Raw genomic sequence first — 22898 nt, 5'->3', positions numbered from 1 at the left:
AAGTTGATAAGTTTAAGGAGGAGTAGATGAGTACATGTACCAAGTACCTTGTCCTATGATTGCGCATAATTTTCATGCCAATTATTGTACATGCACCCTTTCATAACTAAATATATTATTGTGTAGCCTATGCAAATCTAAACAAAAACAGCCCAATTATTGTTAATTCAATTGGTTCGGAACCAAAATATTGAATTTATAGAATTTATAGTATAATAACGAATTTGTAATTAATTTAAAAGAATTCGGTAAGATTTTAAAAGTTATTAAATAATTACCAAATACTTTATTACATCTTATAAGCTCATCCAGACAACTGTGATTGCATAATAATGTTGATCGACTGAATGGGCATCAAATCAATTCAATTTAAAGAGTTCCCAATTACAATTGAGACTAATTTACATGAAAAAAAACCCTGTAAATTTGGTAGTTTTTTTGGAAAGAAATCAGAATTTTTTTTTAAAAAGAAAAAAGGAAAAAGAAAGAGAAGGTAGATGATGATGATGTATGTAAAAGCACATGTGTACAGAGAGGATGTGTGTGTTTCTTGAATGGAATAGGGACGTGTTGGGAGGCAATTGTGATTGTGAATGTGAGGGAGGACAAAGACAGCTGGCCTTTCTATTATGTCACATTCTATTCACTATATTAAATTTAATTTTAGTTTCTTTTTTTTTTATTTTATGGAAAGAAATCTTTTGGTGCTGAATTTGATTAAGGGAATTATGCTCCGGTGAATTAAAATCAGAAAAAATTACAACATGGTTTTTGTCTCTGTATTTCTATGATGGAGAACTCAATGGGGGAAACAAAAAACCCTCACAAAAACACACACACACACGCACAGACTCTCTCTCTCTCTCTCTAGTTGTGTAAATTCTGTGCTTGGGTTTGTCGCCTTCTCCAAAGAAGAGATATGTACAGAGAGAGGAGAGAGAGAGTGCGTGTGTGACTGGGTGACTGCAACGCACGTCGGCGGATATTGACGTCAAGAGTCCTTAGGCCTATTGCCTTTTCTCCTTCACCTTGGCTTTGAACTACCGTTCCGCTTCATGGATTGATTCTTTCTCTCTCCACACTCTCAGATGGAACCTCGCTTCGTTCCCACGGCATACCATTAGACAGAAAAGAAATTACAAAAAGCAAAGCACAAATTGCCCATTGGGATTTGGGATTTTATTCAATTCTTTTTGGCCCCCCCCATAAATTTCTCCCAGTATCGTGTTTGTTTCTCACATTAACTCTGGCGGACCTCAGAGGAACCCTAGCGTTCCTTATCTCGTCGGTTTCGTCCGGTGGTTTCGGTTTCAAATCGAGTAAAGAAGGGCACAAGTTCTTCTATAGAGGAGCGAAAATGCTGTGGATAATGAGATTTTCGGGGTTCTTCTCCGCGGCAATGGTGATGATTGTGCTCTCCCCTTCTCTTCAATCCTTCCCACCGGCGGAGGCAATTAAATCTTCTCATGTTGATTCGTATCTCCGCCTGCCGACAGCCACACATTCCTTGGACAAATTCTCCTTCCGTAGAGCCCCGGCATTCCGCAATGCAGATGAGTGCCGTTCGCCAAAATTAGAAAAGTCCAGCGTCTGCGATCCATCTCTTGTTCACGTAGCGATTACTCTCGATGTTGAATACCTACGTGGCTCAATCGCCGCAGTTCATTCTATTCTTCAGCACGCCAAGTGTCCGGAAAGCGTATTTTTCCATTTCCTGGTTTCGGAAACCGGTCTTGAAGCCGTAGTGCGATCCACTTTCCCGGAATTGAAGTTCAAAGTGTATTATTTCGACCCGGAGAGAGTTAGGAGCCTGATTTCAAGCTCCGTTAGGCAGGCGCTTGAACAGCCGTTGAATTACGCTCGGAATTACTTGGCGGATCTTCTAGAAACCTGTGTGAGTAGAGTGATATACTTGGATTCGGATCTGGTTGTTGTCGATGATATATCAAAGCTTTGGAGCACAAGCTTAGGGAAGAAAACAATCGGCGCACCGGAATACTGTCACGCGAACTTCACAAAATATTTCACTCAATATTTCTGGTCGGATTCTAGATTCTCCGGCGTGTTTTCTGGTCGGAGGCCGTGTTATTTCAACACTGGTGTTATGGTGATAGATCTGGCTAAATGGAGGCGGTTTGGGTACACGCGCCGCATAGAACGGTGGATGGAGATACAGAAGACAAGCGTTAACCGGATCTACGACCTCGGTTCACTGCCGCCATTTTTACTGGTGTTCGCCGGACACGTGGCGCCCATCGAGCATAGGTGGAATCAGCATGGGCTGGGTGGGGATAACGTACGGGGGAGTTGCAGGGACCTTCATCCTGGTCCAGTGAGCCTCCTGCACTGGAGCGGCAGCGGCAAGCCTTGGCTTCGGCTAGACTCGAAGGAGCCGTGTCCACTCGACTCGTTGTGGGCGCCATTCGATTTGTTCGGGCGCTCAACGTGAAAATTTTTGGTTGGCCTCCGCAATCCGCCGGTAAATTCCTCCAGTGACTGTTCCCATTTTGTTACATTTGCTCATATTTTTTATTTCTTTCTACAATTTCCATTTTTTTTCTTTTTAACCTTCTTCCATTACAATTCTTCCTTTTGTTTAATTATTAATTTCTTCTTCTAAACTTTTGATTATTAACTCATTATCTGTGATGATCGATTTGTACTCTGTATTTTATTATTATTATTATTATCTTCTTGAAAATAAAAAAAAGTAAAAAGAAGGATATCATATTCGGATGTTGTGTGGTTTTCTATCTGGGAATGTTCACAGTTCCCATTTCCTGTGCATTTTCTGCCGAAATCTTTGAACGGAAAATCGAAGATTTCATGCTGGACTGACAATACAATATAACGCAAAATTAGTTTTAGTGGAGAAATGGCTGGAAGTTCTAGTAAAATGACGGAATTGCCTTCGAATACAGAAACTTAAAGGATTCCAAAAAGCGTTAAGAGGACTCGATGTTGTCGGTCTACTTGCGTCTAGTTTAGTAATTTCAGTCTGTACTTTGTCGTTGTATATGTTTATTCATTTATTTCTTTCTTTTTCTTTTTTCCTAATTTTGGTCTATTATACGATGTCTCTTTCTTTCTTTTGTTTTTTCCTTTCTCCTAAAAACTGGTCTGCTCTATATGTATATGTTTATAGCACTTTCGTAGACAGCTGGACTTAGTGGGTGGGTTTATGGAAGAATATGATATAATTATGGAGGCATATTTTGTGGGAAATGTTGAATGGTCATTCATAGAAGGTTGGTGAGAGGAATGAGAGGCATGCTCTCCCTCTCTCCCACCTTTGTAACCTTGATTATTTACTTCCTCACCTGGATCAGACTTTTTATATGTAATCTTGAAATTACTCCTTTTTTTGACAAAGTAAATGCTCCATTCTGTGGATGTCGTAAAGGAATCATGGTATTGGGTTGACTTATTTAACAACCCTTTTAACATACTTAGAAAAAACTAGCTCATTTCACAGTAGATAATTGGAACAATTATTCTGGAGTAGTACAATAGAAAATAATGTTAAAGGGACGAAACATTATGGAGAGGGGCGAATATTATGGTGAGTGGGGAGCACATGTGGTGCTGGCCTGTATGCGTTAAAGAAACTAGGTGGACTGAAGAATTGTAAGCTTTGTATTATTGAAGAAAATGCCCATGTTTTTTTTTCTTTTAAATTCTCATTTAATAATAAGGTGGGATAAGATAAAACATAGTGTTTCGGCTGCGGGCTGGGCTGGGCTGGGCTGGGGCGACGGCTGTTGTTGGAGGCATCGGAGAAGTGTTTGTTCTGGAATTGGATTCTTTCAGCAGTGGGATGAGATAATGTTGTTGCTACAAAAAAGTTCACGGGATTCCCTGTGAAATGGCGGATGTCTTGTGATCTCACCCTTCATCCTAACCACCACCCTTCTATCCTTTACGTGAATTGTGATCATTGGTTACCATTATTATAACTTGTTATTATTGAATTTACTGTTGGCTGGCTAGTGTTGGTCCTGTTGTTGCATCTGTAATAGCAAAGTCGCACTCTTTTTTTTCTGAAAGCCATGAACCAGAAAATTCTTTTTTCTATTCTTATTTTTGTCCAATCTTTATTGGCACTTAGGTATTGACCTTTTCTTGGTTTTTTTTTTGGTCGAGGCAATGATAATTTTTAAACTCCAACTGCTTGCTGACAATTTACTTATTTGATTACGATCATTGGGATTTCTAACACATTGTTATTGCATCCATGATAAGCAAAATTCGGTTATAGAAAGTGTGGCAACGCTTACCGCTTAGGAGCAACGTTAGTCAATTATAATTAGCCGTTGTAGAAGAATACACACCACACCACATGGATGTTGGCTTCTTTTCGGCTAGTCAAAACGTTGTAACTAATGCTCTCAAAATGGAGGAGAGTTGTAATAGTGGTGTATTATTATTATTTGGAGTGGTGGAGCGTAGGAGATATCAATAAAATACGGCAGCCAATATGGGGACCCAGCTTTCCCTGTTGCGTACAGAGTGTCCAAAGTTTGAAAAAGAAGGCCCGATTCCCTCTCCCCCTCCAACCACACGTGCCCAACCCCAGCTTCTCCCTATTAACTTAACCAGAATTGGACTGTTTCAATGCACCTCCAATTTCTCTGTTTCTCTATCTTGAAATTAGTTTTAAGGTCAATTACTCTTTAAATATGTTTTGTGTGGCAAAGACTTGCTTAATATTTAAAACGTACTAAAATGACCCATTCTGGTTGATACGCATGTGTTGTAGTTAGTGACATTAACATTGACATGGTCCTTGTTACCGTTGTAAGTATATTAGTTAAGTACATGGTTTGTTTTGCCCTTGAAACATTTGCATATACGAGTTTTTATGCAGTTTTAGTTGATATCTCCTATCCTAATCCCACATCTGACACTAATCAGATTGAGTTTTTTAGGGGGTATTTGTGACATAGGATATACTTTAGTAGTGTTAGGTATAGTTAACCATTAATTTTATTTAATATGCGTCAAGTATTTATAGATATATATTTTATTGTTATAATCGCATAGAAAGGGTGATTGGGACTGGGCATCTGACAGTTGCCCTACCCAATTGTTAAAAAGGTAAACCAAAAAGATCAATCTGGCCTTGACAGCTTCGTCCTAAATCCTAATTATCCTAATCATAGCTTCACTAACTTAATCTTGATCCGGAATTAAATATTACTAGATGCTTCTAGAATTAATTTGGCCTTTTTATTTCAACATAGTAACCTTGTTGTTATTTGGTGACAAATTATTATTATTATTTGGACAAATTACAATAAGTTTCATGCTCATCGTCTAACAATGAGCTGTCATGATCTAGAAAAATATTTATAATTTTTGAAATAACGAAAGAATATTTATAATTATAATAAATTTAAAAAAAATATTATAATTTAACTTATTTATTTAAATCGGATTTTTGAACGTGCAAATCTAACTTGAAACATGGTATGATAGAAACAAGACTAGTGGGGAGATCTGAACAAGGAAATCCCTTGTACAAAAAGGAAATCCCTTGTACAAAAAGGAAATCCCCCGTATTTGTTGCCTTCTTTATCTCTATCTGCCCCTACTACACATTCATTCAACAATTCCTATTATGAAATTGAAATGGTTGGGGGCAAAAAGACAGTGGCATCGGACAGACTGGGCTCATTTGAATTGAAGCTTGTACATGTTGACCTGCCAACCCTAACCATGTACTCCCAGCGTACCCCTCCCCTGTCGTTTTAGCATGTGTGTTAAGGACCTTGCCTTGGCTTCATTGGAACAAAATATTGCGAATGGGTGAAATGAAACTGAAAGTGAAAGTGAAACCCTCCCACATAGCCCGCACCCAACTTTACAGCTGGAAAACTGCAATTTCAATTGGGTGTGGACCAATCACAATTTTTTGTGTCTCATCCATTAAGGATTAGGGTGAGCTGCCAATATTCTCCACCTTGTTCTTCTTCTTGCCTAACCCCTCAAATTAGAGGCACTTCTAAAATACTGCACATTATAATATTATAGAATCTGATTGCTTAATTACGTGCGATGTGATTGGTTGAACGTGACCACATCTGATGTCAACGAGACTTCATCCATCTTCTTCACTATCGCCATCTAAATTTAATACCTTGATTAGGTCTTAAATTAATGCTCTAGCGTTGCAAATGTGAAGGAAGGATGCACATTAACTAGAGAAGATTGGGATGTGGTACAACTCTGTGGAATTGCATGCTTGCTATTCTTTGAGTCCTAAGATGATAATAATTGCCCAGCACAGCACAAAGACGGCAAACATCCAAATAATATCCAAATGGTCCTCTCATGTTGCACATATAAAATAGGCCGCATTCAATATGGAAGGTATAAATAGATATAAGAAGTTGATCATGTGCTTTCTTCTGGGTCCCCATCTCTACCTTCTTCTTAGGATAACTAGAAACTTAACTGTGTTTCTGTCAGAAGATTCTGTGTCAATGCTCAATCCTTGTCCATTTATAAACACTATAGTTGCTGCACATATTAGGAAAAAACAAGACACAGGTTGATTACATCATGTACAACATTTGCATTCTACGCAAAGATGAGACAAGTACAAAAACTCTTGAACATAAACTACAATTACACGACGTTACACTCAAGAAATCAAGACAATGAACCAAACGATGAACACGAATTCAAGGAAATTAATATTGTCATCCAACAATAAATATATGTAGTAGAAAACTGAAGAACTTAACTCAAGATGAAGTAGAGTAACTTCATTCTCGTGGAGTGCAACTTGAAATCTGAAGAATCGGATGCTGCCCGGGACAGGCAATGGCTATTTTGGTCAAGGTAACTCAATCCTTATGTTTCCTTGAGTCCCCAGAGGAGGATATATATACACTGTGAGCAGTGAAATAATAATGCAGATGAGTCCGGACCATAAATACACGATCGTCGGAATCTTCCCCTTCTTCCCCATCAATCCCTTTGCAAAAGGGTAGAGATGAGAAAGCACCCAGAAGCTGAAGAATACACCACCAAGTAGCTTGCTCCATTGTGGGAAAGGACTGTAAACAGTCCTAGAGATGGCTACTCCAATTGCAATGACGTTGAACATGATTATTGTGATTGGTGGGATCATCAATGTTGTCCATCTGAACTTGTATAGCTCGGAAAACTCGTCTTCTCCATCTTCTGGTGCTGAGGATTTTGATGTCAGTGTGAAGGAGATGTTGATTCCTGCAATGACTTTGAGTAGGCCTTGAATTACAGCAGCAGGATGTGCACTAGTTCCACCGATCAACCAGAACTGCTCGTTCCGCCACCAGTCGTGGAGAGTGATCCCGGACCATCTGATTTCCAGGAGAGCCAGCATGCAGAGTGTGAGAGTGATGGTCAATAAGAATACCAAGAAAGTCACATCCAGCGATTGGACGATGAACTTTCCTGAGAAGAGCGAAAGTGCAGGAAGGACACAGTATACAAGGAGAAAAATGGAGGTGAAGGGGTAAATTCCAACGTTGAAATATGCCACTCGCTGAAGGAACTTCATTCTAGGACTTGCACATAGAGCATTATTGCGAGAGAAGAAGATCTCGACGGAACCAGTTGCCCAACGAAGAACTTGATTGAGTCGATCTGTTAAGTTTATTGGGGCTGTTCCTCTGAATGCATCTCTCTTAGTAACGCAATATACCGATCTCCAACCTCTGTTGTGCATTCTGTAACCAGTGACAACATCTTCAGTCACAGAACCGTATATCCATCCAACCCTCTTGCCCCATTCGGTTTTATCTTCATAGAAGCATGTTATGACACTAACTGCTTCTGCTAGTGCTGAAGCATCCAACGGTTCACGTTGCACTGCAAGAGAACCAGCCGGTCTTCCCAGACAGCCTTTTCCCCTCAGTTCATGAAGCAGCCTGCCTCCAAATTCAGCAACAGCAATAGAGTCAATAAGAGAAGTAGAGTTTCCAAACTGCTTTGCAAGTGAGGCCCTGGCAGCATCATCATCCTCGTATTGATTCCCGTTTATGGGCAAAAGCATTTCGTCATCTTCTTCATCTTTCTTCTCCTTGGATTTCCTGAGAAGCTTTCTGATCTTCTGTCTGCCAAACCATCCATGATGTTCCGTGGCTCTAGGGGGACTAAACCCGTACAGAGCAACTCGCCTGAAAATGCAGCCTGTCCCAACATACATTGGACCTTGTAATCCGTCAAGGGCTCTCATGTTAACATCAAAGAACACTGTGTTGTGGTTTGCATAACGATCGTTTGGATCAATTCCCTCAAACCTTTGTGGAAACTGGACGTAGCAAATCTTGTCACCGCCTCTGTCGAGCATAAAGCACATTCCTTCCCTCATAGCCAAAGAATTGTAGATGTAGTGGTCACAATCCAGATTTAGAATGAATGCACCATTCGACATTATTGCACTGGCGCGGACTAAAGCATTCATCGCACCAGCTTTCTTGTTGTGATCGAAACCAGGTCTCTTCTCACGGGAGACATAAACTAGCATGGGCAATCTGACATCAATATCTGTTGTGTCAATCAAGTTCTCCTCATCGACTTCATTACCAAAAACTGGTTCAGCGCTAGCTGGGACTAACATTATCTGTGATTACAATCAATTGTGTCAGGACTCCAAATTATATCCCAGTGTTGATAATCATGCACGTGAAGGAGTGTTAGAATTAAGAATGATAGAGGAAAAAGAGTTACCTGTATAATACCCTCATGATCACCTCTTGAGTGACCATCCTCTGCTGACGACCAGGTTCCATGCCAGTGACTTCCGTCTGCCATCCAAGTAGCCTTAGGGACCTTAATTGGTTCTGATGGATTTACACCAAGTTCGACTTGTTTCTTTTTAGCCCTCATCTCTGTTTGAGCATTATAAGCATCTGATCTTCTCCTTATTGAGTCTGGTAAGGCATTTATCCTTACTTTGAATTCATCATATTCTCTCTTCACTCGCCGTCTGTCTCTGACAAAATCAAGTCGCACTTTGTTCTTTAGTGGATCACGCTTTTGCCCAAAGTATGCCTCAGGATTCCTTGGTTCTATCTTGTGTTTTCTACAGAAAGGAACCCACACTCTGGCAAAGCTAGCAGCCTCAGCTAAAGCTTCAAATGTTACCAATGAGCCTCCATCGTCTGATACGTAACATGCCACCTTTTCGACTGGATAATCAACTGCAAGAATGGAAAGAATTGTATTTGCTGTCACAAGGGGTGGCTCCTTGTCCGGATCAGCTGTAGAAACAAAAACATCTATGCCCGGAAGGTCGGATAACTTCTTGGGGTTCCGAAGATTTGGTTCTGATGATTCAAAGCGCTCTTTTAGGACAGACAGGTCGGTCACCCTCTTCACTGGGCAAAGCTTTGGGAGTTGATCAAGAACCCAAGAAAATGCAAACCAAATTTCGCAAACCACAGACATCAACCATAACCATATAGCCTCATGATTAGGATGCATTATCCTCCATGCAAGGAAGCAAGCCAGAACCCCAAGGCGAAGGACCATCAGCAATCTGCATAATAACATCTCCTCGTATAAAAAATTTGGAATTCTAAGTAGAACCAACATAGAGAAACATAATTCACAAGAAATTAGAACTTTTATTTTGGAATTAATGAACATCAGAAGTTGATCTTTCTGTTTTTAGCTTTAAAACACTATAAAAGATAATGAAGAGGGTCTGAACAACTTAAAGCCCAGAAATCCTCAATTACCTGTATGGACTGATTATTGCTGCAGAAATCCCAATTTTCCTAGTCAATGGCTTGTTCCTTCTATCACTAAAATCTGGAGGGTTCTCATATCTCTCCGTTCCTCTTCCGAACTCATAACCATCCCTCGGCCACAAAGCGTTCCCATATCCGTAAGTCCCCTTCGTCTCAAACAACCATCGTGTATGATCAAAGTCGTGGTTTGGATTCTTGAAAGACTGCACCAGTGAGAAATTCTTCTCCAACTTAACTCCCCTCCCCCAAGAAGGCAGTGGATTAGCCTGATCCTTCTCCTCAGACCGCGGCTCTTCCTCACTTTCGCCATCTGTAATATCCTTATATGGCTCTTTACATCCCGGACAATGCCCTCCACCATTTCCCACACAATCCAAGTAACAATCCTGGCAAATCCCAAAACCACACTCACAATAATTCTTGAACTTCCCATCTAAAGCTTTCTCGTCACAACCCTCCATTCCACAAATCAACTTTGATTTCGCCATCACGGGCTCCTCTTCCGAGCTTTTCCTCACGTGGGCCTTCGTTGCTGAGTTGAATCCACCAGTGAAGATGGTGTCTTTAATGAAACCTTCATTAGGGTTTTTTCCTCTACTTTTGCTGGATTCAAGAGGAGGACTGTTTTGTGAATCAGAAAAAACCCGATTATCGGGGGTGGGAGGAATGTGAACTGTGTATGCTACGAACTCATCGGTGCTATCTTTCGAGAAAGAAAGATATCTCCCACCGCCACTAGAAGAAGCTCTGCGTTTTTCGCTGCCGCTGAGGGGAGAGGGAGAATTGGGGTTGTTTGAAACAGAGTGGCGGGGCACTGGGCTTGTCAATCCCATGCTGCGCGAACCACCGGAGGAAGTGACTGTGATTGTCACCGGAGATGAGGTCGGAGATTTGGCTGCCATTTTCACCATTTCTGTCCTTCAATTAAACAAAAAAAAGGGGTGGGGGGAACAACCAAGAATTGAGAAAACTCAAGAGATTGATGACGAATATAGGGAGCAGAAAAGAATTGAAACAGAAGTAATTTGATACTCCGAACAGAGATGAAATCATGGGCTCTGTTTCAAATTTGAAATAATGTTTGGGGAATCTTTGGCAGCTTTTAATGAAGAATTTGGATGCAACGGTCGAGTGAATTGAACCGTGGATGAGAACAGATGGACGGCGCCTGTTAAATCTAAAACGGTCTGGCCTCACATCCGACGTGTTTGGGCCTTTAATTTAATACCTATTTTTGAGGGTAAAGTCAACAAAGGAAAGAAAGAAGAGAAAGCGGAGAACAGCTTTAAATTATCAACGGTCGAATTAATAAAGGGGTATTGGCTAGTCCAGATTTTATACGTAACATAAATAAATAAATTAACAAAGGGGAGTGCATGCTGTAATAATTTTAGACTTAAATTAGGGTATGATTGAATTCTGATGCACTGCTTCCATCATAATAAACCACTCGCTGACTCTTCTGCATTATTATTACACAATCTAATTTTAATATTACCTTCCCAAAACTGCACTGCTCAACCTTTTTCTCTTCTTTTTATTCCCATGTTCACGTTATCGTAATTAATGCCTTAAAACAGTACGTAACTGAATTTTAAAAAACAAATGAAAAAGTAGGCTGTGTTTATTTGAATAGATTGATTTAGTTGGACGAAATTATTTGTGTACTTACCTTTCAAATGGCCCGACAATATATAGCAAGGGAAAAGGCCCAATAAGTTGGATAATTTATAATTTTATATTTTTTTAAAAAAGTAAAAAGAAAGGAAAATTACAAAGACGCTTTTTAGGGTTGGAAAAGAAACAAGAGAAGAATGCGGGTGGGCGGCCGAGTGATATGGTATATGGACCTTTTTTGCTGTCCAGAAGACGCTTTTTAATGGAGGCCCAAATGCATAGTAATGAATGAAGTTTGCAATTGTCCTTGAGAAAAGATATAGGTCCATCCCTGCGAATTCAATTTTTTTATTGTAAAACGGATTCTATTTTCAAGAATTAAAATAACCATCAAAACTGAAGTAAGTTACAAGACTGAATGAAGAAGAAAGAAATAACTACTTTAACTGCTAAACCAGCTGTTAACTAAGCTAAAACGTTCAATCACGACTTTAGGCATACAAAATATAAATAAAGGTTGTTGTAGCTTCATTGTCTTCAATGCTGCTGTTGCTGTCTTCTTGAACCAGATTCACCATAACTTGCTCACAATTGAAAACGTTGTTCCAAGTTTAAATAATATAATATTTTAGGGACAATGATATTGATATGAAGGTTGTCCGTCCGTCTCTCTTTTTGTACATTTGTCACAATTGTCATCGCCTTACAACATATATGTAATATTACAATATACAGCCTTCATTCATATACTGTATTACCATTTGGTAGACTCACTCAAAGCCGGCACGCCACCACTCCATTATTATACTGTATTACCATTTCAATTTTACTACGCACATCAAACAAACAAAACATTAACAATGTCTGTGAGAAATTTTCAAACATCTTTTCCTATGTTAATTACCAACCTCTTTCATTCTTCTTTTATACACATTCATCACTCTCCCCTTCTTCTTCTCCACTTTCCTCTGAAAATCCAACCTTTCTTTCATGATTCTAAACTGATATGGCCACTCCTTTTTCCTCTACTTCCAATCCCATAATATTACTGTCACTTGTCTTGTTTTGCTTACTCCCCACCTCTTTTTCTCAGCCTTCTCGCTGCAATGGCGTGCTCATCACCTACCGTTATCTAACAGGCAATCAAATCCCGCCTATTCTTTTGCCCGCCGACCCGGTTAACCAGCCTTACCGGTTCGAGTCCACGCTAACGGTTCTCAACAACGGGCGGGACGAGCTCAAGAATTGGCGGGTTTTTGTGGGGTTCAAGCACGGTGAGCTTCTGGTGTCTGCTAAAAACGCTGTGCTTGCTAACGGTACCTCCCTGCCGGCTAACGTCAGCGGCGGCGCCGTTTTTGCCGGGAGTCCCGCGACTGACCTCAAAACAGCGATCCAAACTGCCGGAGATATTAATCAGATGCAGGCCGTGGTGGAGTTGGTGGGTACTCAGTTCGGAGTCGGGGGTCCGGATGTTCCTTTGCCGGATACTCTCACTCTCGCTAATGATGGGTTCTTGTGCTCGAATCCTACCACACAAGGTATGATAATGGCTTAACACTATTATCAATCCCCTTTTTATGTATTAATTGGTAGGATTCAGTTTTCATTTCCAATTTTAGGGAATTGTTTTCAATTTTGTTGAGAATATGTTTGGATTAATTAATAAAAATATATTTTATATTCAATTGTATTATCAAATTAATATATTTCATCAATCAACATATTTCACTTTGGTCGTGGCAGGGAACGACACAACGGTTTGTTGCATTCCAGACCAGAAAGCGAAAACAAACATTACAGCAATGGGAGATTTTTCGCCTCTTCAGAGTGGCGATGTGACGATTATGTACGACGTAGTAATGACATATGAAAACAATTACTGGGCTCAAGTTACAATCTCGAATCACAATCCGTTTGGCCGGCTTGAGAACTGGAATTTAAGCTGGGATTGGATGGGAGGGGAGTTCATCAATTCCATGCGAGGTGCTTATCCTAAAGTTGTGGATACAGGCGACTGCATTTTTGGCAACCAGGGACAGTTCTACAAAGATCCCTTCGACTTCTCAAAAGCGTTGAGTTGCGACAGAAGACCAACAATCGTAGACCTTCCTCTTTCTAAGACCAACGACACAAACATCGGAATGGTTCCTTTCTGCTGTCGGAACGGGATCATCCTACCGCCTGCCATGGATTCGACCAAGTCCAAATCATCCTTCCAAATGCAAGTCTATAAAATGCCGCCAAACCTCAACAAGACTCAGCTCGCCCCTCCTCAGAACTGGAAAATCAACAGCACCATCGGGCCAGACTACCAATGCGAGCAGCCTATCCGGGTTAGCCCGACACTCTTCCCGAATCCCTCCGGGCTGCCCTCCAATACAGCCGCAATTGCTAGCTGGCAAGTGGTTTGTAACACAACGAGGAACGAGACAAAGAAGCCCACATGTTGCGTTTCCTTCTCCTCATTCTTCAACGATTCTGTTGTTCCATGCAACACTTGCGCCTGTGGCTGTGATAGCAATCCACTTAACACTAATAATAACGTCTGCAGCGCCACCGAACCGGCGCTGCTCCTGCCAGCTGAAGCTCTGTTAGTCCCGTTCGAGAACAGGACTCGACTGGCAAGGACATTTGCAGACTTGAAGAGGCGTGAGATCCCGAATCCATTGCCCTGTGGGGACAACTGCGGCGTTAGCATCAACTGGCACTTGCTGTCGGATTTCAAAGACGGCTGGAGTGCAAGAATCACGCTGTTCAATTGGGGTGATACTGATATTGTAGATTGGTTCGCTTCAGTTGAATTGGACAGAGTCATACCTGGATTTGAAAAAGTTTACTCTATGGATGGAAAAGTGCTGCCTGATTCCAACAACAACACACTCTTCTTACAGGGGTTGCCGGGCTTAAACTATCTGATCGCAGAAAGAAACGGATCCAACCCAAGAAAAGATCCCCGGGTTCCGGGCTCGCAGCAGTCAGTTATATCCTTTACCAAGAAGAAAATAGCTGCTGGAGTTAATGTGGCCCGTCGAGATGGATTTCCCACGAAGGTTTATTTTAACGGGGAAGAGTGTTCGATTCCGACAATACTTCCGAGCAGCGCACGTAGAAAGGCTGCGGCCTCTGCTGTATTCAGCACCATTCTTACATTGATACTGCTAATTCTCGTACTTATGCAGCAGTAGATATGGAAGGAAAGTAACATTTGTTTGCTTTTCAGATTCTTCCTTCATTCTTTCCAGGGGACTCCATGTATGTACTTGAGCTTAATTTTACATAATTAAGAGATTCCATGAGTGTAAAGAAATGAAAATTGGTCAGCTGTTTTCAGATTTATTATATATAGAAGGAAATGAAAGAGGGCCAAAGATCATACAATTAACAGATAATTACATTTATATTTCTTAATTTATAGTCTACTTATAAAAATCAATTGCGTCTTTTGCGTAATTACAACAGTCATTGTGGCTGCGAAAAAATAGGATAATTTGTATAATAATGTCGATGTTTCTATAAAATATATGTATAATATTTCAAAAAGTAAGTGTGATTTGTGTAAATAATATTAGTATTTTTTATGAGTATACATTTTTAAAAAACAAGAATAATTTGTGTGAATAGATCACAAATGAAAAGTGTAGATGTAATTATTCTTATTATTAATTAATTTTATTTTTTTTTGGTCAAATGCACACTAGATTTGCGAAGAAAATAATGACTATTATAAATCAATATGGGAGCGAAAAACTTGTAATATTGTGAGTTAAATAATAATAATAATAGTAATAGAGGTGTTTTTGTTGGAACATAGAAAAATACACCAAAATAACATTGGAATTATCTTTACCGGGAATTACTAACTCCCACCTAATATTTCGTCCGCTCTTCTTCATTGAATCATATAAATAATTTGACACAGAGCCACCAAACAAGAAAAAAGAATATGAAAGTAAAAACAAAAATTAAAAGGAGGGAGACGAATTCGTTGCTTGTTTAGAAATATAATTGACATAAAGTCACATTTTTATATGATAATTTATAATAAATATAATTATACATATTCGATCAATTTTAATATCAATGGATATTTTATTAATAAAGTTTTTAGGGTGTAGAAGAAATTATTATTTATTAAGAGTTGTACTTAAAGGTTCTCAAAATCCGAATACCATACCACCAAGAATTCACTGCAGACTCTGTAAATCAATTGGAATTGGAGAGGCCCGAACCCGAATAGACTGTGGTAGTTGACGCAATAACGCGGGAGTCCACGGGTATTCAAGTATTCGGATCCGCGTCCCAAGAATCCGAATAGCAAATGGCCTACGCCTACGGCCTACCCGGAAGCGGGACTCGTTGAAAATGTCTAATTTTCATTTCCCTAATAAAACAAGAAAATGGTGTTTCCCGTTTCCTCGCTATTCCTCTTCTTCACCTCCCTCCTTCACAGACAAGGATAAAACCATCTTCCAAACCCTACTTGAGAGTATTGTATTATTCCCGTTTGTTGTATATTTGATTCTTGCTCATATATACGTCTATCTCGCTATGTACTTTGTGCAATTCTTGTAGAGGTTTCAAACCGGAATAATATAATTCTGATTAAATTGAACATGGGCGATCGGTTATACGACGATCTGGAAATTGCGCTGTCCTCTTATTCGATACCAATTATCGGTCAGTGTCTAAATCTTGCATGTACTTCAACCTTATTTTATTCCTTTTTGGTTTTTCTGCGGTTAAGTTTTTATGGATTTTTTTTTTGATCGTTGTAATAGATGATTACAATGAAGAGGAAGAGGAAACGGAGGAGGAGTACGAGGGGGAAGAAGTCAACGATGTGCAAAACGAGGAAAAATCGGAAGAATTAGCTTGCCCATTTTGCCTCGAGGATTTTGATGTTCTTGGATTGTGCTGCCACATTGATGCCGACCATCGCATGGAGGTTAAGCCCAGGGTAATTCAACTAGCTTCGCTTTTCTGTTATTTAAGTACGTTTTGGTTAAACATATTTCACGATGAGGAGATAAACTTGTAGGTATGACGAATCCCTAATAATTAAAGACAAGTATAGCAACTTTCTATTTTTAATTGTAAGTTAAGGTATTTTATAAATGTTTATGATGCTTAAAGGGGTGATTTGGTTGATTCTTGGAACCGCTTAGTCAACATAGTGATGGTATTGTGTTATTGAATTAAATTTGTATTTTGAGGCGCAAGTATCAAGTTGTTTGGTTTGATTGGTAAAGGGTGTTGAAACTTACAAGGCTGCATTTTAAGATTGTGTTCCTATTGATAAAAAATTAGCAAGATGAAAGAAGAGGGTGTGTTTTACTAGCAACTAATGTTGGAAACAAAGAGTCTCTTAACTTTTTGGAGGAAGAAAGTTGTAATAGATTGATATATTTTCACTTTGCCTTACCGGAAAAGTGAACATTTGTTCGGAGTTCACATGGTATTGTTCTGGCTCGAGGGATTTTAGTGGTTTGCGAGTGACATTATATCGAGGTTGCTGTCTTTAGCTTTGAGTATTAGGAAAAATGCATATTGTATTATAATCAGAGCTTCTTCTTTTTGCAGATTTGTCCTGTTTGTGCTGCAAAGGTGGGCATAAACATGGCTTCCCACGTAATCACACAGCATGAGAATATTTTAAAGATATCCTTGAACTATGTTCACTCAAACAAGCCACTTCATTAGTATGGTTGAATTTCCCACGTTAATAGTTGTGTTCATGAAATCTTACAACCATTAATATGGTTACTAACAAATATGTTTTATGTTTCATGTTGCATTTACCTTAACTTACACATACGCTCTTTGCAATAAGAAGTATCGCAGCACCCGCTCTCGTTCAGCAATATTTCTATTGAGGAAAGAGCTGCAGGAGAAACATTTACGTTGTATCAAGGAGTCTCCTTGTGTTGATTCTTCCTCTGATGCAGCAGCTGATTCCATGCTTTTGTCATTTGTCAATAATCCAGAACCCACTTACAGACCTCAAACCATTGAAGCCATTTCTCCAACTGAAAAAAGCTTATCAGGGCAGAGTTCAGCTGATGATTCTTCCAAGAGGTATGCAGGGAATCCCTTATTCTTGTCAAGATTCCAGTATTACTGCACAGAATTGGAAGTCAATGGGAACATGATTAGTGAACTGGTCTATTGTTTATTATATTTGCCTTTTGGAACTTGATGGTGGTTTTTCCCTCCACTTTGTGTAGCCATGTGTCTCTTTTTCCATATGAAAGTGGATCATATCAGAACTAATAAATAAGTAAACATGGTTTTGCCGATTAGTTTGGATTAACCGTATCAATTAGCTCTTTCTTCCTTTGCCTAATTTGGAGAAACTTTAACTTCTCTGTTTGATATTTGAATCTTGGTGTTCAAGTGAAAAATAGCACTTTATTCTATTCCGTCCATTAATCATCCAACCTTTACCAATAGGTGGACAATCAATTTTTTTCCCCCTCTATTCTTGAGACAGGCCATTTAAGGAAACTTTAACATTGGGACTCTCTTTTTATATATACTAATAAAAGGGAAAATTTGGTAATGAAAATGTCTGAAAAACTTGCTAATAGAGCCCATGCCCGTCACTGCTCCAGTTTCCAGTTTGCTACCTCACCAACCGCTTGAGTTCCAATTTCTTTCCTATCCTCCTGTGAATGAATCTTACGTCTTTTCTCCGGCATCTGGTGATGCTTCCAGTTACTTGTGCCTGTGACCTTAGCACCTGTATTCTTCCTCGAGTTACCCCTAAGCCACCAAGCAGCATGAGTTCCTTGTGCTCAATTAGAACTCCTAATTTCAGCTATCTCCATTACCATTGCTAATTTGTTCCCTATTTGTAACTGCTGCCTCCCACTACCTCCATTCTTAGCCAAGGTAAGCCACTCCATGCTTGTCACATGTTAATTATCCTGATGTTGCTGGTTCTGTGTCAACGAGTTTTCTTTTGGTTGTCATAATGGCATTTATGTGGCACATTTAATTCTGTCTAAAGTATTTCGCATATCATTAATTGTTATTCAATATTAGTTGATTAATGACTATCTTTCCTCGTGTTGGGTGGCATATTGATCTTGAGGGTTGGTCATATATTATTCGAGTGATTGCAGATATTTTTTCTTTCTTCAAAATAATGCACCACAATATGTTACTCTGAATGCTGTATCAGTTGATAGGAAGTAATCTGTACATTATTGAACTAATGATTGATGAAGATGGTGCAAGTATCAAGAAAGTCTTTATTGAGAGAACAAATCTCAAGGACTTCGATGCTTGCATATCATGTAATTTTCATAGATCCAATTTTTTCCCCATCTAGTGCACATTTGATGTACTCCTAAATTGGCACCTTACGTCTCAGCATGCTTATTGCAAGGCTACATATTGTGGAAATGGGTTTTTCATCTATCTATTAGTCTTACAGCTCTAACATATTATATTTTACACTTGCCATGAAAATGCAGTACACTACCATCTCTGTCAATTGACAGGAAAAATGAGAAGGCAAGGTGTGAGTTTTTACAGGGATTGCTGCTATCCACCATTCTTGACGACTTATGAATGGCTGGGTTGACCCAAATCTGCACTTTTTCATGCCCAATTATTGACAGAGGATCATTGCCAGTATTGCTCACTGACTTTGGTGATAAATGTAACCAAATGTCTTGCACATGCAAGTGAACTTCATCAGTTGGAGAGAGTGGACTCTCATATTGCCTTGGTCTATTTGTGAGCTGTTAGTATATAGTTATAATATGAACAGCTAAATGTACTGAAGCTTAGGACCCTCGTCAGTTCTACGATGTGTTCGTATAGTTTTTCTTATCAAGATAGTTGCATTTGTAATTTCAGTTTTGTGATTGATTGCTCCAACTCCAGAAACCAGATGGGTACTAGGGAAAGTTATTGATAAAGCATTGTTTATTTTATTTGAGTAATCAGTCTAATCCGCTACTAGTGCAACCCAGTTGAGTTTCCATTTCCCAAGTTCGTAATCTGTTCACCAAATATGCACAAGTCATTTCGTTTTAATGGGAGATAAAGGTGTACATTCTTCCTTCTCTTTCTTTAAAGAAATTTAAGACCGCATATGGGCGCTACTCGAACAAGGAGCGTGAGAAAAGGGGGAGGCATCTTTATAAATCTGGAACTAACTATTCTGCTATGATAAGTTTGTCACTGTTCTTCAAGTTCTTTGGTTGATGGTAGCTGACAAACTTACATGTATTATTGAGTTATACTATATAGATGGACGAAGCTTCCTCAATAACCACTTTTTTCGCAGTTTCACATCTAATGCTAAAAATGTTTTTGCTTTCTTTTCATCCTCCAGGAAATCACAAGCATCCAACACAAGGTCTTCATCCATATCAGGTAAGGCTTGGATTGCTGTTACTACAAGTTCTACAGGAATGGCGTTCAAATTATCATCTTCTTTTCGTTTATCCACAAAAGATGAAACTGCAGTTGCCATCTCCTGAATAGCATGGACCACCCCCTCATTTTCACTCCGCGATCTCTTGGAAGAGCCTGCCTTAAGTGGGAATTCTAGTTGGGGCTTGGTCGTTTCATTAGTAGTAGTCACGTCAAAATCTGGATGCGCAGACTCCATTTCTTTGTGAAGCTGATCATAACTGGATACTGATGTTGCTGAAGATTGATTACCAGTAACAAATTTGATTTCAGGATCTTCATCAAGGATTTCTAAGTTTTGACGAGTTGTAATAGCATCTCTCTCATCACCATTCAATTCTCTGAATATCAAACACAAATCTACAAAATATGGAACAGGTCTAGTCATATATTGCCTAGCTTCTGTATGAACCTGCATAAAGTCAAAGCTAAATCTTTAAAGAAATGCATTCTATGAGCTAAGTTGGTAAATCTGTGATTTACACCATAATGATAAGAAATTTGCTATTGTCTCAAGTAACTGTCAACACGGAAGAAATCAATATCTCATGGATGCAAATTGTTGGACAAATACTGACCTTGATACAATTCTGCCAGACACGGTCATCAGCAGTCACCATCTGGCGTGCTTCATCCCAAGCAAATCCATCCAACTCCAGCAGATTGTTTATAACGTTATGCTGCCTTCTAAGAGTTTTAAATCGATTTTTCAGAATATCCATTGTGTAGCTAAACCCAAAGTTAACATTAAAAGATGAAATCATCTCTCTCCAAGCTTGTTTCGTAAGTAGGCCATCAATGTGATTCCCTTTGTTCACTTGACCTAGCATAAGATCAATAAAGTATCGATCCATTGGCGGCTGCCAGCAAGTCCTTGTGCGAGCACCCATACCGACGCCTTTATCGGGCAGAAATGGGCATGTTTTATCAACCATTCCTTTTGCCACAGATATTCCATAGTCTTCATTTATCATTATATCATGAAGTGACTCAGTTGCCATATCACCAAAATTTGGTGAATATTCCAACGGATTGCTACAAGTTTTCTCATCATTAGCACTTGTAGGAACACATTTTTCTCCTTCCAACAAGCGACCATCATCAGCTTGTAACATCATCCCAGTGCCATTTCCTTTTTGCCCAGAAATTGTATCTTTGTCTCCACCTCTACCAGCTCCATATATTTTGCATAGATCAGAATAGTATGGGATTTTCTTCATTCTATATGTTCGTGCATAGGGATGAACCTGCAAACACAAAACTAAAGACTCTACAACTGCATAAACAGTGCAATAAGTTATAAAACTCATCTAATTGCACCTGAATGTAGTCAGCCCAGACTCTGTCATCTGCTGCAACCATTTGTCGCGATTCATCCCATCTAAAACCTTTCTGCTTGAGAAGATTCTGCAACATCCTATATAGATTTCTCAGCATCTTGTGTCGATTTTTCAGGACATCTTTATCATATGTGGAACTAAACTCAGTGTTAAACATTGTTGTCATATGCGTCCATGCCCTTTTGCTGAACAAATGATCATCCCTCCTATTTTCTTTGCCAATTTGCTCCAACATGAGGCCAATAAAATAACGATCCATTTCTGGAGTCCAGTTCGTCCTAAGTCGATAAGTGCTGCTTCGTGTTCCGAATCCCATTTGATAACATCTACTATGAAATGATAAATATACAACGCTGATTTTATAAGACATAATACTTGACAAAATTCAATTGACAACACCAAAGAATTGTGCAACCAGAGTGCAATTATAAGCAAGAGGTATAGGATAATATGAGATGAAAACTTCGACTTGCAGAAACCCAATAAAATGGATATAATTACATGGCATCTCATGTTAAATACACCATTTTCTTTTTTTCACTCTCCATGCATGTGAATCAACATATGGACTGCAGAAACTAGGTAGAAAATCTCATTCACCAATTTTTGCAACCAAACCAGTAGTATAACAGGAAGACTTGTATGTTGTATACTGCCTCCATCAACACACACACACACACACACACACACACACACACACACACACACACACACACACATATATATATATATATATAAACAAACAAACAAAAGAAAAAAAAAGAAAATGGGGAAATCGGGGGAAATCGAAAAGATTAAAAAATAACTAAAAAGAAAGAGGATTTCGTTCATGATGGCGTGTTATCTTCATGACTAACAATGTAAAGAAGCATTATTCGTAATTCATATTTAGAATCGACGACTGAACCCCCGAACTGAAAGCTTTTAACAGTCAGAGTACCAGAATATTGAAATTGAGGTCATTAGATAAAAATTCAGTAATGGTATTAGTATTTTCAAGAGGAAGAAATTCAGCGATACGATTCTCGCATTTCACTTTTTGTCCTCTAATTTTTCCCACATTTCATTGTTTTGGGAGAGAGGAGATTCTGAAATTAACCTCGACAAAGGACAAATGTCGGTTAGTTCAAGTGAAGATGACAACAGGAGTCGGAATTGATTAAAACAGAGACCAAAAATTAAGGAACATAACAAGAAAACAAATTTCTCGATTAATCGAATTAAATGTATACAAATCGGATTGTCCGATCGAGAATGAAAAAATAAGGAAATACTGCGCACCTTATGAATTAACAGGTATGGTAGGAGAGCAGAGCAGTATATCTGTCATCTGTGTGAGCGATTGAGGAAAACATGGATAATGTTTTCCGGGATAAGAACAGGGTTTTCAAATTAGGGATAACCCGCTTTCCGGATAGCCTAATGGGTTATCACAATTATAGCCCAATGGCCTTTCTCTTAAGTGCCAGCAATCACGAAAACTAATTTAATTTTTCCTTCGTTCTTTTACGAGTTTGGTTGATATTAGACCGAATGTGAACAAAAATATCTATTTGTTTGATTTTGAATCCTAATAATTTAATTATTTTTTAATATTATTATAATATAAAAAACTTATTGAGCTACGTACTCTAATCTTACAATTTCTGACATTTTATTTATTCAAATATATTAAAATTTTATTTTTAAAATAATATTGTTAAAATCTTAAAACATCTTATAAAATATGGAAACTTACAAGATATTTCAAACATTTGTAGCCAAAACT

General features: G+C 38.9%; 5 protein-coding genes across 7 annotated transcripts; 3 read left to right on the top strand and 2 right to left on the bottom strand.

Moving 5' to 3' along the window:
* Positions 1–758: 758 nt before the first annotated feature.
* Positions 759–2728, top strand: LOC105163082 (putative galacturonosyltransferase-like 7). The gene has a single exon (XM_011081301.3). The coding sequence runs from the start codon at positions 1358–1360 to the stop codon at positions 2447–2449; it is 1092 nt and encodes a 363-aa protein (XP_011079603.3). The 5' UTR covers positions 759–1357; the 3' UTR covers positions 2450–2728.
* A 3747-nt stretch (positions 2729–6475) lies between these two features.
* Positions 6476–10831, bottom strand: CSLD5 (cellulose synthase-like D5). The gene is made up of 3 exons (XM_011081303.3): positions 9735–10831; positions 8722–9532; positions 6476–8614 (listed from the first exon to the last, which is right to left on the bottom strand). The coding sequence occupies exons 1-3, from the start codon at positions 10655–10657 to the stop codon at positions 6842–6844; spliced, it is 3507 nt and encodes a 1168-aa protein (XP_011079605.1). The 5' UTR covers positions 10658–10831; the 3' UTR covers positions 6476–6841.
* Positions 10832–12090: 1259 nt separating this feature from the next.
* Positions 12091–14693, top strand: LOC105163084 (COBRA-like protein 7). Its single transcript, XM_011081304.3, has 2 exons — positions 12091–12901; positions 13107–14693. Exons 1-2 carry the CDS (start codon positions 12370–12372, stop codon positions 14546–14548), a joined length of 1974 nt encoding a protein of 657 aa, XP_011079606.1. The 5' UTR covers positions 12091–12369; the 3' UTR covers positions 14549–14693.
* An 847-nt stretch (positions 14694–15540) lies between these two features.
* On the top strand, positions 15541–19315 carry LOC105163086 (protein DEHYDRATION-INDUCED 19 homolog 7). Its single transcript, XM_011081307.3, has 5 exons — positions 15541–16040; positions 16142–16320; positions 16944–17021; positions 17179–17438; positions 18842–19315. Exons 1-5 carry the CDS (start codon positions 15977–15979, stop codon positions 18936–18938), a joined length of 678 nt encoding a protein of 225 aa, XP_011079609.1. The 5' UTR covers positions 15541–15976; the 3' UTR covers positions 18939–19315.
* Positions 19316–19492: 177 nt separating this feature from the next.
* Positions 19493–22585, bottom strand: LOC105163085 (Myb/SANT-like DNA-binding domain protein). Of its 3 annotated transcripts, none has more exons than XM_011081306.3 (4): positions 22412–22585; positions 21111–21456; positions 20369–21037; positions 19493–20202 (listed from the first exon to the last, which is right to left on the bottom strand). In XM_011081306.3, the coding sequence occupies exons 2-4, from the start codon at positions 21444–21446 to the stop codon at positions 19618–19620; spliced, it is 1590 nt and encodes a 529-aa protein (XP_011079608.1). In that variant the 5' UTR covers positions 21447–21456; positions 22412–22585; the 3' UTR covers positions 19493–19617. The 3 variants fall into 3 exon arrangements, with proteins under 3 accessions (XP_011079608.1, XP_011079607.1, XP_088737809.1); XM_011081305.3 differs by having other exon boundaries at positions 21111–21459; positions 22412–22584; XM_088881683.1 differs by lacking the exon at positions 22412–22585 and having other exon boundaries at positions 21111–22405.
* Between the last annotated feature and the right edge of the window lie 313 nt (positions 22586–22898).

This window comes from Sesamum indicum, linkage group LG6, assembly GCF_026168435.1.
Source record: "Sesamum indicum cultivar Baizhima isolate 11 linkage group LG6, ASM2616843v1, whole genome shotgun sequence".
Lineage (NCBI taxonomy): Eukaryota > Viridiplantae > Streptophyta > Magnoliopsida > Lamiales > Pedaliaceae > Sesamum > Sesamum indicum.
Note: the sequence above shows the minus strand (reverse complement) of the source record. Positions and strands in the feature narration are given on the sequence as shown.